Raw genomic sequence first — 16337 nt, 5'->3', positions numbered from 1 at the left:
GTATCAGAATTCAATCGAACGATGCTCTATGGTTTATTTGGCTGCTATGAGACGTTCTTCGTTTGATCGAACGATACGTGGTCCGTGTTTAACATTCTAACGCGACATTAACAACAACGTTTGCGAGGTACAGTTAAAAATGAGTAAAACTAGCTGGAGCCTCTCTTGATAAATGATAAATTGGTGGTGCACTGTTTGTTTGGAATGTTTGAGCAGGGTTCCAACGGAAATACCAACTCGTCCAAGAGATTGTACTTTGTGATATAATTTATTTGCATATAGTCTCATTTTCCACAGCATTATATAAGAACATAATTTATTTCGCAATCTTAAGAAGTTCGTTAATCTTAGTATTAATGATTAACCATTACGACGCGATGATTCGCGGTGATTCGTTAGTGAATAACTGCATTGCAACGACTTAGCTTACTAAGCATTTCCGTTATGTATTCCCTGTCGCAAGTGCGGTAAAAATGCATTCGTCCTTGTAATCGATATATATTACAAGCTATCGGTACCATAATATTTACATAGAAAGTAAACAGAGGTAATTATAGTGTTGAATTAAGTCACGCATTTTTGCCATCGCATACGACACGCATAAATAGAGAAATCGGTTCTGCATATAATGTACGAGATTAAATAATATGATCCCCTCACGGGAAAAGTTAAGTCGCCTCCATTTTCTCAACTTACTAACGAACTTATATTGCAAGGCGTTTCACCGACAACAATAAATATACAACTTAATGAAAGATATATATTGTTTTGTTAACGGTACAATGTGTGAATGCTAGTAAATAAGAATAACAATAACAAAAGAGGAGATTAAGTAGATGTAAAGTGGACGAGTAATAGCCCCCAACACTAAAAAAATTTCGATTTAATATCAGAAAGATATACCATAATATTGGAGCGACGTTGTTCTTTTTTCAAAACACAATAGCACGTCTTCTCCCGTTATACATTTATAAATACACGATTAAAATGTTAGCCATAGAAAAACGTGGAATACGTAAACTTCAAAATAACCAGAGTCTAAGGCCACAAAATTTTTGTCGTAATAATAATATTTATTATCTAATGGGACGTATCTGTTTACAATAAAATAAGCTGTACAAACAGGATGGAATGTTGTTTCGTTAGCTTCAATTGCTAAACACCTTTTAGGATGCCTGTTGCATCCTTGGAATAGCTATTATCGTACAAAGTAGGCATTTACAGGTAACGCCAATCATGGCATTTTCCATCAATTAATTTCCATGCATTGTACATCACTTTTTGACGAAACATTCGAATGTCTTCATTAGTTTTCCTTTCATATATTGTCAAAATGTACAAATGGTCAAATTCCACAGTTTTTAAGCAATTTTATATCTATCTTCTTATCTTACTTAATACTATATACAATGTGCTAAGTATAATACGATTTTCATTACCAGTTCTCAGAAGAGCATACGAGAAGAATGCTGTTCGACGTGTAAAGTTCTCGATTCGCGACGCGAATAAACCGTGTCACAGATACCTTTCCTTCAAGAAAATAATTTATTTTCTCTTATGTTTCGCCACAACTATTCTTCTCGTATATCTTCTAATAGCATGGCTGAATATTTGAACAGCTCCGTTCCTTCTGTCGATCTGTACATTTTTATGACTATGTGTTTGATCAATGAAACGTATTTTCTAATCGTCGTTATTATAATAGAGAATCTACAATAACTTCTGAACGTGCATAATCTGCGAATGTGAAATATCTTTTATTTAGACGTTGCTTTATACATGTAGAAAAGAAAAGGCAGAATTTTATTTATAATTTAAAAATCGTGAATACTACTTTTATATTTTACAGTGCTACAAAGCATTGACAAAGGTCCAATTTACATTCTACACATATGAAAGCTCTTCCGCATCATTACGATAATATAATTAATCAAAATCAAAAAGAAGTTGTAGTAAACCTTTTCATGAGAATTCTTTTAAATATACAGCTAACAAGTGGTGGTCTTCATTTAAAATTTCAAAATGTACAGTTTGGAGTTCATAATGTCATAATTCTGAAAATTACATAGCATCATTGTATATACGATATCATTTTTTTTTGTTTTGTAAAGTAGTTTTAACATTATTGAAATTTAATATGTTTGTATAAACCATAATTAATATAACTCAATATAACGTATATCCTTTTTCGAGTCCTTTATACTTTTCAATAAAATTTGATCTCTTAAATCTTGAAACTTATATTTTTCTTCAGTGACAACGCATCTTCCGCGCTACCAGCTAATTAGGGCAAATAATTGAATAGATTATCCTATCTTTAAGTTATTTACAATTAATATTAGATTAATAATCCTTCATCGTGGCAACCAAGCGTTTTAAAGAAAACCTCTTCACAGTGTGACAATCAAAACATGGAATTACGTTTAAAAGTGAACAAGTTAATTGATCGTAATTTGTAAACTGCTTGCTAAATACAGCCTTTTAATTTGAAAAGTGCATTTATGCATAAGATTCGTTTGAATTACTGATAACAGTTAAGTAATGTTTAAAGATACTTTACATTGATCTGTCTCAATGTTGTAACTAGCAGTCAAGAGACACCTAAGTCTTCGGAGTGCAGAAAAATGTCAATCCTGTTAAATAGTTAATCATATTAGACAGTATATGTGGTTGGGTATCTATATGTATGTATATATGTACATTATATTACAGATATCATCATGAAAAGGGGTGTTTCGTGCTAATCCACTCCAGCAAAACCTTGAGAACCTTCAATAGCTTTTACCAACTTCTCCCGGAGTTGTTGATAACTTTCGTAAGGAGGAAGGTCAATACGATTAAAACTGGAAAAGGAACACTGATCGTCAGATATCACTATATCTCCCTTATAATTCTTATAATAACAGCACAGAGAACGAAACGGCATACATCGTCCCGTAGTTTCTCTTTTTTCTAGATTTATAAATTTACTGTGCAGTTGGAATCATTTACTTACCAAGTATGAGCTCTTGGATAATTGTTCGGTGTACCCCACTTTTCGATCGTAAACAATTGTGGTCCATTGCTGCCATAGAGTTCCTTAAAACCGTTCATCGGCACCCGCGATGTCCCAGTGACGAACTGTAAAAGCCTAGAGCGCATTTCATTGCTAAACGAAAGCACCACGCGCCAAAACCACTGAACGACAATATGGTTGGCGTGATAATCTCCTTTGTACAGCGTATTCTGTTTCCAGTCTTTCACGTCAATATGTTGAATACCACACATCAGTAATTCTAGCTCGTGCTCGTCAAATATCTTCACTAATGTCGGTGGTATTAGCGCGTTAAATCCTTCTAAAAATGCATTCATCTGTTCTTGAACTCTCGATACAAATCGCCACTGTATAACTAAACCGATGTATTCGTCTTTGTTCTCATCCGTCAGTGGTACGTTAGCACCATCCGGCTTAAGTTCTCTTTGGGAAGTGTGACCAAAGCTTTCTTCGTCAACGCAAAATGTCAGTTCCAACTCGCTAGGGTCGTTCTCTTTGATCCACAATAACGAATTATAATACTCGGAATCCACGCTTTCCATGTCCTTTAAATCGATAGATTTGCCCAACATCATTTTGTAAAATGGCCGAATGAAGAATGCTGTAAAACGAATAACAATCATCGTCAAGTATTCTACATTTCTAGTACATCGTTACAATATTACTTACCGTCCAACAACTTTCCGTGATAAACAGCCATGCCCGCTATACGACCAATAAATTTGAAGTAATTTAGATGCTCTTCGTTACACACGCCGGAGAAAGGATTAATTTGTAGAGTATAATTGTCCCTGCAAGTCGTATTTTAATTGTGAATACCTTTTACATTTACAGCGTGTGCAGACTGTCTACTATTACATGTGTATTGTGGACTTACGTGGCGGAATATTCAAACAGTCCATAATAAGGATTGAACATTTCTTTAGACAGGAGGAAAAACCATTCGCGAGCAAGGCCCCCGTAATCCAAGCCGATCTCCCCTTCAAACTCAACCCACAATTTCGTTTTCAATATCTCCACTCTACTAACGGAACTAATTATACGATACGAATCTTCCAAAATATTATTTCGGCCAACTTTAATCTCAAACTTATTAGGAACATTGTTCTGAAAAAAGACAACATTATCACTAAGCAGAAGGACAATTTTCCGTTCGTGATATTGATATTTTAACTCCCACATACTTACAGGCTTTCTCAGTTGGGACTTCAGATATTCATATTTACGTTTATAATCTCTCGAATATGGTACAGCCTATAAGGAACGATGTTGTCAACGTACTATATTTCAAACAAAATACATACATAATACGAAATCATAAGATATTACGCTTACCGGGCCAGCAATTTGTGGATTAGACATGCGTGGATCTTCCCACTGAGTTGTTCTTGTGTCTTTGAAGGAGAAAGAACATTGTACAATTAAACTTAGAATTCTGGGAAATTACGTAATCAAAGATAAATTCTGTGCTCGAACATACTGTGATCGATGAAAAATATTCTGCCGTCTGTATGAACTCTTTCTTCCCAACCTTCGGGAAGGGATCCAAGTTGATCTAAGTCACTTCTTGGTGTAGTCGAAGGGGCAATATGATTAGGTATCGAACTTGGACGTCCTGTTCGAGGGTCGATCCATGTTGTTGTCCTCTCATTATGGTCAATGAAAAATACTCTGCCATTTGGAGCTATTTGCATACCCCACCCGGGTGGCATTCCTCCGTCGTTTGGCGCGGGAAGCGTGGGTTTCGGACGTTCATTCTACGTACCAAAACAATAACAGAACTTAAAGTGCTAGAACAGACACATAAACAGCACATATTCCACCCTTTGCTGAAAACTGTACTTACCTGTTCAGACGAGTGTCTAGATTCAGCTGGGCTGTCCACGTTATCATCACTCTGTAAATTTAATATTAACATATTTTCACATCAAAGTATGATTCCGATCAAATTAAACGAGAACTTACGCTACAAATACACTTATGCGGTATTATCACAAGCTATTGTGCAATAAGGTAAATTATATCTTACGCAATCTTAATACTCGTTAGTATGTTAAACATTAATAATAACAAATCATTCATAATTAGCACAAAATCATTCCACATACCAACTGCGAAGAGGAATTTACAGAAATAGAATCCCGAATAAACATGCGGAGAAATTATATTTTAAAACATTAAAAACGGAGTACAACGAGAAGTTTGAAACCAATCGGGTATCTATGTTAGTAAGGGCATGTATCATACATAACTATATGGTGAAGTTTCATACTTGACAATCTCCAAAAATTATCCATGTATAAAAAACATTTTATAAACACCAAAGTGCTATGATGGTACATGTGTGGTCTTTAGAAATTTTAAGCTTTACGTAATATAAGCTGCAAGATATTAACAAAAATATTGTACAGAACTGAAAGAAAGAACATGTCTACATGTATGTGTACCTGGTCTTCATATTCGCTAAGGTAGCCATGTTGATCGACAGAACGTCCAGAGTCTGAAGAAGTGTTCTCAATACCCCCTTCCCTATGATTCTCAACCTCACTATCTCTTGCTTCCGATTCTTCGTCTTCCTCTCGGAGAACTTCACCATCCTTACACACACATGCACAAAATTGCTACATACTGCATGCTAATTATACTATTTATAAGAATTATTATGTCGCTGGATTGTTCATGTTCATCATACTTATTGTTAAATAATTCATGCACACATAGTTGTATGTATCGATTAGTCACTAGTTAGTTACTATCACACTTTTCTGTTATGGTGTGTTAATGATTTGTTATGATATGCATGTTAACATAGGACATATGTTGAAGCGATTGCCTATAATCAAGAAACATATAACGTGTTTATAAATACTCAGCTGACCTACAAAACTACTTGAAGCGATTAATGATCAGTTTTCTTCCATTTCCATAGCTATCAACGTTTTTATAATGCATTATTCCATAATGCGAAGCGCATTGCATAGCAAGCAGTAGCGAATACATTTACACAATTCACTGCCACTTTTTCGATTCATTTTTACATTACATAGAAACATATTCCCGTACATTTATATTGTTGAAAAATATATTGAAATTTGCAATATATTTGCAATATATTTATATACTTGTAACATAAAAATTGACGTAACGAATACTTAAGCCGTATGTTTTGTGCGTGTGTGTCTGTTTACAATTTACATAGATACATACATATATCCTACATGGACTATACAAGATGTATTCTCTACGGATATGGAGAGTTGGAAGCAGAGGGTGCTAACTATTTGACACTGCAACCTACGTTTTCGAATGAGTAATTGGGAAGAATAACTCGGGAAAATCTACTATATAACATAAAACACATGACCTACGTGTATACAAAATTAATATTGCATTAAGTGTGAAATAATTTGTTATGGTAAGAAACCGTATTCCAACTACTTAAGAATTGATAAATAAATAAATGAAATAGCACGCGCTACGTTTCTGTGTACGTATTAATCTGATTTCATGTGTGTGTGTTAATCTGCCGGTATCATGGTCAGAGTTTGATATCTGCAATAATTATATAAAAAATCGTCAATATTACCTGATTGATCGAACTTCTGTGCCTGTTTTCATTATCTGCGCTAATATGAAAACGTCGTTGAAACTCAGTCGCGGCAGTACTGAAATTTCGCTCAATTGTCATATTTCCGCTGGGTGAAGTACTACTGCAAAGTTCAATATATAGAATTTATGAATATTCGTATTAAGCTCTCAGTGAATGTATAAAAAAAAAAGAAACAGATTCGTGTATTTATAACTTTCTGAAACAGACACATAACGATATTTATTACATACGATCCTGCTGGATGTTCCCATTGCGTAAATCGTGCTATATGATTAACGTAATATGTTCGTCCATTTGCATCTTGCCTTTCTTCCCATCCCGGTGGTAAAGGTGTGTCAAACACTGCCTGAAATATTTCACAAGAAAATATTATTTCACATGTAAAGAAACGGAACTGGCCCGTTTAAAATTTTAGCTTAAAGCATAATATACACGTAACTGTATGCAGGGGACGGTTAGCGTTTACTGGTTGTACCATTTCCCATCCCCCTGAATCAGATGTAGCATCTCCATTGTCATTGTCCGAAGTCGACGAGTCCGAAATGTACGCATGATACACTTGCAAAGTGCCCTTCACCCTCGAACGCTGACTGGAATGATTACTAGCCATATCCTCGTAAGTTATTCATTTTGCATTTGCAAATGAAAAATACAAACGAAACATTTGAATGAACTAAATATTAGAATCGGTGAAACGCAGCCGACAAGTATGATGGAATGAAGAGTACATAGAACTTAGTGCACGTAAAATTGAAGGAAATAAATAAAAATTAACAAATAGAAATGACAGCGTAACTTTGATCGTGAATTATATAATTAATTCTTTCTACTTCTAATTTATGAGCAAATAATAAGGAAAAGGAAGCTAAAGGGATCAAACACTTTAAAACATATAAAAATACACAGCTTGAAGCATGTACTATTAGAATACTTACCTACGTGGTCGAAGTAAATAACGCCTAGCAGGGATCGTCTGACCCTCCTGCTCTTTCGGTACATTAATTAGCGTTAGTTCTACCATTCCAAGAAAATCATCCCTAGTTAATCTATTCTCGTCAAAAACTTGTAGCACCAATTTGTGATCAACAGGTTTCACCTAAAGGTCAAAAATAGCCTTCTGAGACATCTCGCGCATAGTGACAACAACCATGTGCGTCGATTGCACCACTAAGCTACTTGCCCTAAATATAAATTCTTCCTCCCAAACAGGATTCAAAGTTTTCTTTTTAGTTTTCGTAAGTGCAGAGTCCACCGTCTGATTGCCATTTATGGTATTTAAGTCAACGCGCACGTAAGGATCGCTCGCACCAAAGATGTCTTTCTTAGCCAATTGGTGCCCAGCGATCACCTTTAATCTCAGCTTGCTGGTAGCCTCATCTCTCTACGAACACCAGGAAACGAGATAAATTAATTTCTTGCCAATTTCCATCAAAGACTAAACATAGTACAGACAAATTGATTTGAACAAAGAATTTATTTAAAACCGCCGGACATAAACATAAGCGTTTCGATATACTTGAAATTTAAAAAAAAAAATAGAATTTATTTATGAGTCCTTGACTAAACAACGTTTTATTTGCCTGAGAATAATTATGGGACAATTCCCTATCCATTGTTGTGTACGGCATACAACATACTACTTTTCGAATATTTTATTAAACACATGTAAACACATACGAAACGGAAAATACAAAGAGAATGTACAAATGTACACGGAAATTATTAGAAAAAGAAATTTCTTCCGTTTGTACGTGTACGTATGATACAAGTATAAAAGCAACTCTGAATTCTGTACAATGACGTTTTTATTGGCGCAGTACTCTCGTTAATCCTACGGTGAAGCACTTTTCTGGAAGGAACACCCTTTCTGGAGTCAATCAATCAAAAATCCAACCTGTACTTGTCAAACTGTCAAAATAGTTACGTACAGATTCTCCGTCAACCCCGGGCGGCGGATTATACCCATAAACATGTTCGTCTGCCATTAACGTTATATGTGATCGATTTCTTTCGAATCGCCGACTGCTGCTTCTTACAATTTAACGAGGTTCACAGTTTCTTATGTGCCATCAAGAAACCTATTTTGTCTTAACCCCTCTCCGTCTCTGTTGCATGAACAAAACGGATATGACATACTCGCGCTTAAAGATGGCCAGCTTCCTTTTAAATATTCAAACAGCGTTAAAATCTAACCGACTCGTTTCTCTCGCCCTCGGTTCGAGAAGCTTGCCCCGATTCTCGCGAGAATGGTGTGCAGCTTATGGAACCCGTGCTCCTCGATTGTCAAAATTCTATCGATGATAAAGAAAAGAAAATATCTAGAAAGGAACACTTATAAAACGACCCTGAATACCGCTGAAACGAACGGTTTCTAATGCGCCTGCGAACATCTCCACGAATTTGCGTAAATAGAGGCCTTTCGTCATTGTGTGCAATAAGCCGAGTGGTGTTGTCGAAATTACGAATGGTTTCAATTTTCGACACGAGCAACGTGCTTGCCAATCGTTGCTATTGCATTTCAACAACTAAGGATGTTAAGACGCGTATAAAGTGACTCATGTTTCGGAGTGCATTTTTCTTAACGATTTCGTCATTATCGAAGTATTGTCTTAATATCGAAAGAATCACGCGTTGACAATGATAAGAAAAGTAAAACAATGCACATGATAATCTGGAGTTATTTTTGGTCTAGATATTTCAATTTCAGATATCACGGTGTAATAGTAAGGATATATGATTTCCAACTGAAAGCCCAAAGGTGATATTCACTATCTTAACAGGCACAAGGTGTACACAGTTAATTACATACCACAGGCTCTGGCAATGAAACTCGTCCAGGTCTTCTTGACACCCGAGATGCAGAACGATGCTGAGAATTCCAGGTATAAGAGCGAGGTCTATGAGGAGAAGATTCAACGACACCAGCATACATTGGATAGGTCAAAGTACCTGGCATCTTGTGTTCTTAATTCCTGAACAGTTTCAGCATTGACATTGAAATTGTAACATGTATTCTAGTTTCTATACATAAAATTTTACTCACAGATTATAACTTTAATCGTTCAAAATATTCCATGTACACCCACACTTGATTCTGATGCAAAATTGAAATGTGTAAAGAATTAATTCTACAATTATTAGTTACATAACTCGAATAATTAGATATAATAACAGCAATAAAAGTGGAAGAAATTCTTTAGACTATGTACTGGTACATATACTAATGTGCGTTAACAGCGACACAAACATTTAATAAGAAATTGCTGCTAACTGGTGTGAAGCGACAAGAATATGTAATATCCATATGTTTAGTCAGAGTTTGATTTTCTTTAGTAGAACATATTTGCACGTAATTCACAATCAACTAATCACTGATATATTTATTTATATTTTCAACCATCAACAGACATAATTGATAATGCACGGCCAGTCATTGCTTCAAAATCACTGAATTGCGAGTGTGAATGTTAAATATAACAATCATTCGAGATAAGGAGGAGGCTCTAAATCATTAGCGCGATAACGCGTACTTATTATTACACGAAATTAAGGGGGACATTGAAAGCCCTGATAAATGTAGATGCAGGTAATTCTTCCACGAACTATAAACGGTCGGGATAGAAAATTTCGGAAGTAATTGAAATTTCAAATTACTGAAATTTATCAGTAGAACTGAGAATTTATTACGGTATATTTATTAATCTTTCAGATCTATATCTGTAGTTTGATACCGCATTAGGAATGACGCATTTGATAATATTTTTATCTCATCCGATTTCTTAGACAATTATATCCATATTTAATTCGACATTTTCATTCTTTCAATTATATCGAAAGCCAGCGTTGAATTGTTTTTGAAAAATTTGGAATCTTTACAGGAAAAAATGTTTGAAGTTTCTGCGGAAATTTCCGTTTTCTGCGTGTGAATACGTAATACGTTAAACGCACACATTCGGAGTATTTCATAGTTGACATTACTGTAATCGTACGCAAGCGGGAATGCATTTGTAAATATGTATATAGTATTAATGTTTAACATAAAACTAAGGTAAGACTATTGGCAGTTGGCGTTACTTAACATAGTAACCACCTGGAATTTATTTTCACATCCGATATAGGTTAACAGGCAAAAAGTAAATGTTACTGTACTTTCACTGGATCTAAACTTTTAGAAATAGTAAAAATGTTGAGGAGACGGAACGTTAATATTAAAACTGTCAAAGAACTAGATGCATTTCCCAAAGTTCCTGAACCATATGTTGATAAGACTGCAGTCGGAGGAACATGTAAGTCTCCCACCGTACGATTCTGTATCTCCTTTACATTCGCGTGTAATACTTTATCCTTTTGCCTTCCAGTTTCCATATTTATAGTCGTCACTATTGCGTATCTAATAATAGCCGAAACAAGTTACTACCTTGATAGCAGATTGCAATTCAAATTTGAACCAGACACGGACATAGATGCTAAATTAAAAATAAACATCGATATAACTGTTGCAATGCCATGTAGCCGCATCGGTGCAGATGTTTTGGATTCCACAAATCAGAATATGATAGGTCATCAAGCTCTGGAAGAGGAGGACACATGGTGGGAGCTAACGCAAGAACAGAGATCTCACTTTGAAGCTTTGAAACATATGAATTCTTACTTAAGGGAAGAATATCATGCTATCCATGAACTGTTATGGAAATCTAATCAAGTCACCCTATACAGTGAAATGCCAAAGAGGTATAGAAAAGATTTTATAACACATTCAGTAAATACATAATTGTATCTACGTGTCTGTATATGCATATCTTTAGGAGCCATCCACCCAGCTATGCACCGAACGCGTGTCGCATTCATGGTAGTTTAAATGTGAACAAAGTTGCTGGAAACTTTCATATAACAGCAGGGAAGTCATTATCCATTCCCAGAGGGCATATACACATTTCAGCTTTCATGACCGATAAACATTATAACTTCACTCATAGAATAAACAAGTTTTCATTCGGAGGACCTAGTCCAGGTATCGTTCATCCGTTAGAGGGGGATGAAAAAATTGCTGATAACAGTGAGTTCGTATGACGTGTAAAATTTGAGGGTGGATTTCATAATTTTTGCATTTGTTGGTACAAAAATTGTTTTTCAGATATGATTTTATATCAGTATTTTGTGGAAGTAGTTCCCACTGACATACAAACCCTACTGACCACCTCCAAAACATACCAGTATAGCGTAAAGGATCATCAAAGACCTATAGATCATCAGAAAGGATCTCATGGAATACCAGGAATTTTCTTTAAATATGACATGAGTGCGCTAAAGATAAAAGTTACTCAGCAACGCGACACCGTGTGCCAGTTTTTAGTCAAATTGTGTGCCACAGTTGGAGGCATTTTTGTTACAAGTGGCAAGTAGTCATTTGTTTAAATAACGACATATCGAAGTCTTCGGCGAAGATACTTTTAACGTGATAAAATTTTGCAGGATTGATAAAGAATATTGTGCAGAGCTTCTGGTATATTGTGTGCTGCAAGTTTCTGCCGTCCGAGGACAGCAAAAACGATAAAAAATTTATGAATCCGATGAATGCTGAATCGAATTACAATCGGGTAGTCGGAACAATAAATTTGCTAAATGTCGCAGTACCCGAAAGTATGGATATCATGTTTAAACCACAGTAATCATAATTTCGCGATCTGATTTTCAATCGATTTCTGGGTATATTACAAAATGCTGTTAATTCATAACGTTAGTAAATGAAAATGACTACAAATAATACATTTATAACCATGTTGTACATATAGACCAATGCAATTTGTAATATTTTATATTTATAAATCATATTTGCTTACTTCCTGTTTCATTTAATATATGATTTACTTGTTTCAATATTAGTACAGACTAAGTGAATACAATTTGTCGACTATAAGCTTCATTAGGGCAAACTATATTCGCTTATTCTGTACACGCCTTTAAACGGATAAGCTTAGCATGGTTTAGCAAGTGGGAGAACCATGGACATAGGCCGGTATTCATAGTCGCTACTTATTCTTAAGCAAATGCTTAAACATTCGGCATTCTTTACTAGCTACTAGGTTAGTAGAGGATGCCGCATGCTTAAGCATTTGCTTAAGAATAAGTAGCGACTATGAATACCGGCCATAGGAATATAGGGACGGTGAAACAGTGCGACTTTAGGCGAAGGGGTGCATCTGCCTGGATTTGATTCGTTGTATTCAACGCATGCTCCGTACCGCTAATTATGAAAAAGTGTTTGTTACAGATTAGTACACACAGACGTCTAATTGTAAGTATATACTAACGAAGTGATTATTCGCGAATATAAATTGTAAAAATAATGAAAATTGAAGAGAAATATGCATCTATAATTAATAAAATATGAGGTGAATATGCACTGCATACCACACTATGAGAACGCTTCAAATATGGCTGCCATTATCCCTGTTTGTGAGGCGACAAACGTTCAGCATTACGCATCACTGCGCTTATACGAAGCTACAGCCAATAGAAAGAAGGCATATGTTACCTCGTCGCCCCTCCCGCAAGGATATCACCTCCCCGCAACTATTCCTCCGTCCCTATATTCCTATGTCATGGGGAGAACCCTTTCCTCCCGGCTCCCCTGATCATCCCCTCTAGTGAAGTATTTATTTTGGACAGAATGTATGAAAAAAAGTATAGAAACGTTAGAGAAACGTGCCCCGCCTTCCCGCCTAGTCGCAATAGAAATGTTTGATCGAAAGATGACGACGTGCAATTTGTGTTTGTTAAATCAATGCCTTAAGTAGTTGTTATTCGTAACAAAGGCTTTGGTCGATTGGAAATCTTCGCATGCGCTTAACCGAAGTGTTTAGCGGAACGAAATTCGTTTCATTGTTCAGCGAGATAGGATAGACGTGAGTTTTTTTAAGAATGGCAGATATTAAACAGGATCACAAAGGCGAGGAAACTGATAATTATGGGATGGGCAATAGCGCCGATCCAAAGAATATGCAAGAACTGACGCAATACGTGAGTTAAATAGAGTTCATTGTTGTGACACTTCCCTTTGACAACTCGATGTTTACGATCAGTCATTCATCTATTTACATATCTTTCTATTTTAGGTACAGACACTGTTGCAGAACATGCAGGACAAGTTTCAGACAATGTCGGATCAAATTCTAGGACGAAATATCCTTTTGTTTTCTATGAATTAATTGCGTCTACTTAAATAACCTCAAAGGTATTAATACGACGCGCATGAATATTTGAATTTCATTGCGTATTATTTTTTTACAGGACAAAAATACATTCGGCTTAAAGAACATTGAGTTTGTTTAGGGAGACCTCGTGTTAATCGTATTATCGTGGCACGTGCGATATAAAATGTTAAATCCTTAATAAAAAAACAATAGATGAAATGGGAAACAGAATAGATGATCTTGAAAAGAATATTGCAGATCTAATGACACAGGCTGGGGTAGAAGGAGGGGACAAATAACATTGTTTACTACAACATTAATTCTGGTATTTAAGTAAGAAGTTTTATCAACATCAGCATATATCATTGAATGAGAACAATATTTATACGATACTGAAATGCACCTTTTGGTTACAAACAAAATAAACTGACAATTTGTACAATAATGTGATTAACATAATTCCTATTTCAAAACGTTTCTTATATAGCAGGAGGGACATTGCAAAACGATGAAATAATAAATTATCTATAATTAATATTCATAGGCATTGTTAAAGACTTCTGATAGGAAGGAACTGGTGGCACTGCTCTAAATACAAATCGCTTTGAAGTTGCGTGTTCAGAGTTTGCTTGCCGTTTGATCTAGAATTGTATAGAATGATTAAAAGAAAGTGAATTATCCATAATTACATTGATTTATGCCTGGTTCTCACAGGTTTTTCTTTAATGGATTCAGACTCTGACTCTTCTGAGCTGTCTCCGTATTCTTCGATTTGTACAGATTCAGAAGAGTTTGTTTTCAAGCTAGATTTCGCAGAATCCTGTAAGGAAACACAATTATTTAATCATTACGCATTAGCCTGAAGTAATATATGTAACTTACTATGGATTCGGTCGTGCGATTAGCTAATTTCTGCGAAATCATGGGGGATGATGTAAACCGACTGGCCAAGCTGGTGAGAGAATAAGCTTGTCTGAATGAAGTTCGTCCAACAGTAGACAATCTGGCAACTGCGTCAGGTACATGTACCATTTCGCGAAATCCCTAAATTCACACATTAATTTCCTTAATTTGTATAACGATACCGTCTCCTCGCAATTATTCGAAGAATTTTTACGTGGTAAAATCGTGACAATAAAACAAGTTCAACTACTCAAGAATTTACCCCATTCATGTTTCCTCTGATCGTTTGAAAGTCCTGTGAGAAGAACGTTGCAACAATCTTGATTTTGTTATTACGGAATCGTAGAGTACGTTCGGCACGATTTGTGTGAAAAGTTACAGAGATAATTATTACGCATCTCACCTCTAAATCTTTAGCTTCATCGATTTCGGCAATATCTTGATACGCTTTCGTTAGTAATTCCAGAGTTTTCGCGTGAAAACTTAACTCGATAACGACAAAATCTAAGAGCACTGTTTTCAGATCGTGCAACTTCCGCTTTTCGAACGAATCGATTTGTTCTTCCAAGCCTTTTACGACCCTTGAGACTTCGACGGAAGCTTTCATCAGCTCAGACTCAGCTTGCGACTGTATGAACGTTTAAGAATGTGCGATAGGTTTTGCGCAAATGAAATCGGTAGAGTATCAATTGATACGAATTTAATTAATGAAATTTCGAAGGATACAATCATTTGCCTGTTTCTAGGATTTCGTTCTCTGAGTCTGTCCAGATGCCTTTTCCTTGTCAACTCTTTATCACGGGCTGAAAATGTATTTTTAACATCGTCTCGGGCGTGCTTGCAAATCATCGCATACTGAGACAGAGGAGCAATTATTTTCGCGTCGAATCTCTGCACTTCGGCATCTCTAATAATAACGAGTGAATGTTGTAAACGACAGTTTGTACGACAGATTATATTCATACTTCCATTAAACGACTAAAAGCCCGCTACGTCTACCTGTAATCGCTTATCACCGACAGGGTCGCAGAAAAATTCGTTAGGCCGGTAGCGAGCGACCGATTTACAGTTTCCGATTGTGCATAAGCTTGTATTACTTTAGCGACTTCATCCCCTTTGTCGCGTAATCTGTAAATAGCGAAATTAATTACACTAATTGAACTTATTATGCGACATTACGAAGCCAAATGAAATAATCGATAAAAGAGGTGCGCGTGTTTCACCGGTCGTTATGTACAAACCTTGCCGCTTTCCTTGTATATGTTGCAAATGCCGTGCACAATTCTGCAAAATGCTTCTCCACATTAGATATTCGATCTTGCACAAATTTCGCCTCCTGTTCCCTGGTAAACGGAAGTAGCGAAGTAATTAAAGCAACACTGAACACCGATTTGAATTTAGTGCTATTTCATATGAAACATTTGTAAACGCTTACCAGACGCTGTTTTGGGATCGTGAACGTAACATTTTGCCGCATATAGTTTCGCGATTCTTTTTTCTTGAATGTAAAACGATCGATCTTCGTTTGGAGCTAGCACGCGTTCAACGTTCCGTCCGCGTGATCCCACCACTGACAGTTTACCGGTGGCAGGTGGTG

The 16337-nt window shown here is 36.0% G+C and overlaps 4 protein-coding genes across 15 annotated transcripts; 2 read left to right on the top strand and 2 right to left on the bottom strand.

The window, feature by feature from the left end:
* Nucleotides 1-249: 249 nt before the first annotated feature.
* Nedd4 (E3 ubiquitin-protein ligase Nedd4) lies at nucleotides 250-10050 on the bottom strand. 8 transcript variants are annotated; one of them, XM_076813096.1, is made up of 18 exons: nucleotides 9892-10050; nucleotides 9688-9738; nucleotides 9454-9616; nucleotides 7825-8025; nucleotides 7580-7740; nucleotides 7084-7246; nucleotides 6875-6990; nucleotides 6621-6744; nucleotides 5482-5631; nucleotides 4881-4931; nucleotides 4515-4791; nucleotides 4370-4428; nucleotides 4223-4288; nucleotides 3912-4141; nucleotides 3704-3825; nucleotides 2996-3635; nucleotides 2701-2843; nucleotides 250-2633 (listed from the first exon to the last, which is right to left on the bottom strand). In XM_076813096.1, the coding sequence occupies exons 3-17, from the start codon at nucleotides 9598-9600 to the stop codon at nucleotides 2741-2743; spliced, it is 2610 nt and encodes an 869-aa protein (XP_076669211.1). In that variant the 5' UTR covers nucleotides 9601-9616; nucleotides 9688-9738; nucleotides 9892-10050; the 3' UTR covers nucleotides 250-2633; nucleotides 2701-2740. The 8 variants fall into 8 exon arrangements, 5 of the variants coding, with proteins under 5 accessions (XP_076669211.1, XP_076669212.1, XP_076669213.1 ...); XR_013085376.1 differs by lacking the exon at nucleotides 9892-10050 and having other exon boundaries at nucleotides 250-2280; nucleotides 2561-2633; nucleotides 9454-9739; XR_013085377.1 differs by lacking the exon at nucleotides 9892-10050 and having other exon boundaries at nucleotides 250-2280; nucleotides 2561-2633; nucleotides 2711-2843; nucleotides 9454-9739.
* Nucleotides 10051-10195: 145 nt separating this feature from the next.
* LOC143369317 (endoplasmic reticulum-Golgi intermediate compartment protein 2) lies at nucleotides 10196-12483 on the top strand. The gene is made up of 7 exons (XM_076813104.1): nucleotides 10196-10332; nucleotides 10523-10692; nucleotides 10763-10930; nucleotides 11003-11375; nucleotides 11450-11700; nucleotides 11779-12039; nucleotides 12117-12483. The coding sequence occupies exons 3-7, from the start codon at nucleotides 10828-10830 to the stop codon at nucleotides 12311-12313; spliced, it is 1185 nt and encodes a 394-aa protein (XP_076669219.1). The 5' UTR covers nucleotides 10196-10332; nucleotides 10523-10692; nucleotides 10763-10827; the 3' UTR covers nucleotides 12314-12483.
* Nucleotides 12484-13260: 777 nt separating this feature from the next.
* Nucleotides 13261-14282, top strand: LOC143369308 (uncharacterized). The gene is made up of 3 exons (XM_076813093.1): nucleotides 13261-13664; nucleotides 13760-13826; nucleotides 14048-14282. The coding sequence occupies exons 1-3, from the start codon at nucleotides 13566-13568 to the stop codon at nucleotides 14134-14136; spliced, it is 255 nt and encodes an 84-aa protein (XP_076669208.1). The 5' UTR covers nucleotides 13261-13565; the 3' UTR covers nucleotides 14137-14282.
* Nucleotides 14139-16315, bottom strand: Fam92 (CBY1 interacting BAR domain containing protein Fam92). Of its 5 annotated transcripts, XM_076813068.1 has the most exons (9): nucleotides 16176-16315; nucleotides 15982-16083; nucleotides 15740-15868; nucleotides 15467-15647; nucleotides 15144-15368; nucleotides 15003-15035; nucleotides 14720-14881; nucleotides 14550-14657; nucleotides 14139-14478 (listed from the first exon to the last, which is right to left on the bottom strand). In XM_076813068.1, exons 1-9 carry the CDS (start codon nucleotides 16205-16207, stop codon nucleotides 14359-14361), a joined length of 1092 nt encoding a protein of 363 aa, XP_076669183.1. In that variant the 5' UTR covers nucleotides 16208-16315; the 3' UTR covers nucleotides 14139-14358. The 5 variants fall into 5 exon arrangements, with proteins under 5 accessions (XP_076669183.1, XP_076669182.1, XP_076669186.1 ...); XM_076813067.1 differs by having other exon boundaries at nucleotides 15003-15368; XM_076813071.1 differs by having other exon boundaries at nucleotides 14139-14657.
* Between the last annotated feature and the right edge of the window lie 22 nt (nucleotides 16316-16337).

Source organism: Andrena cerasifolii, chromosome 5 (genome assembly GCF_050908995.1).
Source record: "Andrena cerasifolii isolate SP2316 chromosome 5, iyAndCera1_principal, whole genome shotgun sequence".
Lineage (NCBI taxonomy): Eukaryota > Metazoa > Arthropoda > Insecta > Hymenoptera > Andrenidae > Andrena > Andrena cerasifolii.
Note: the sequence above shows the minus strand (reverse complement) of the source record. Positions and strands in the feature narration are given on the sequence as shown.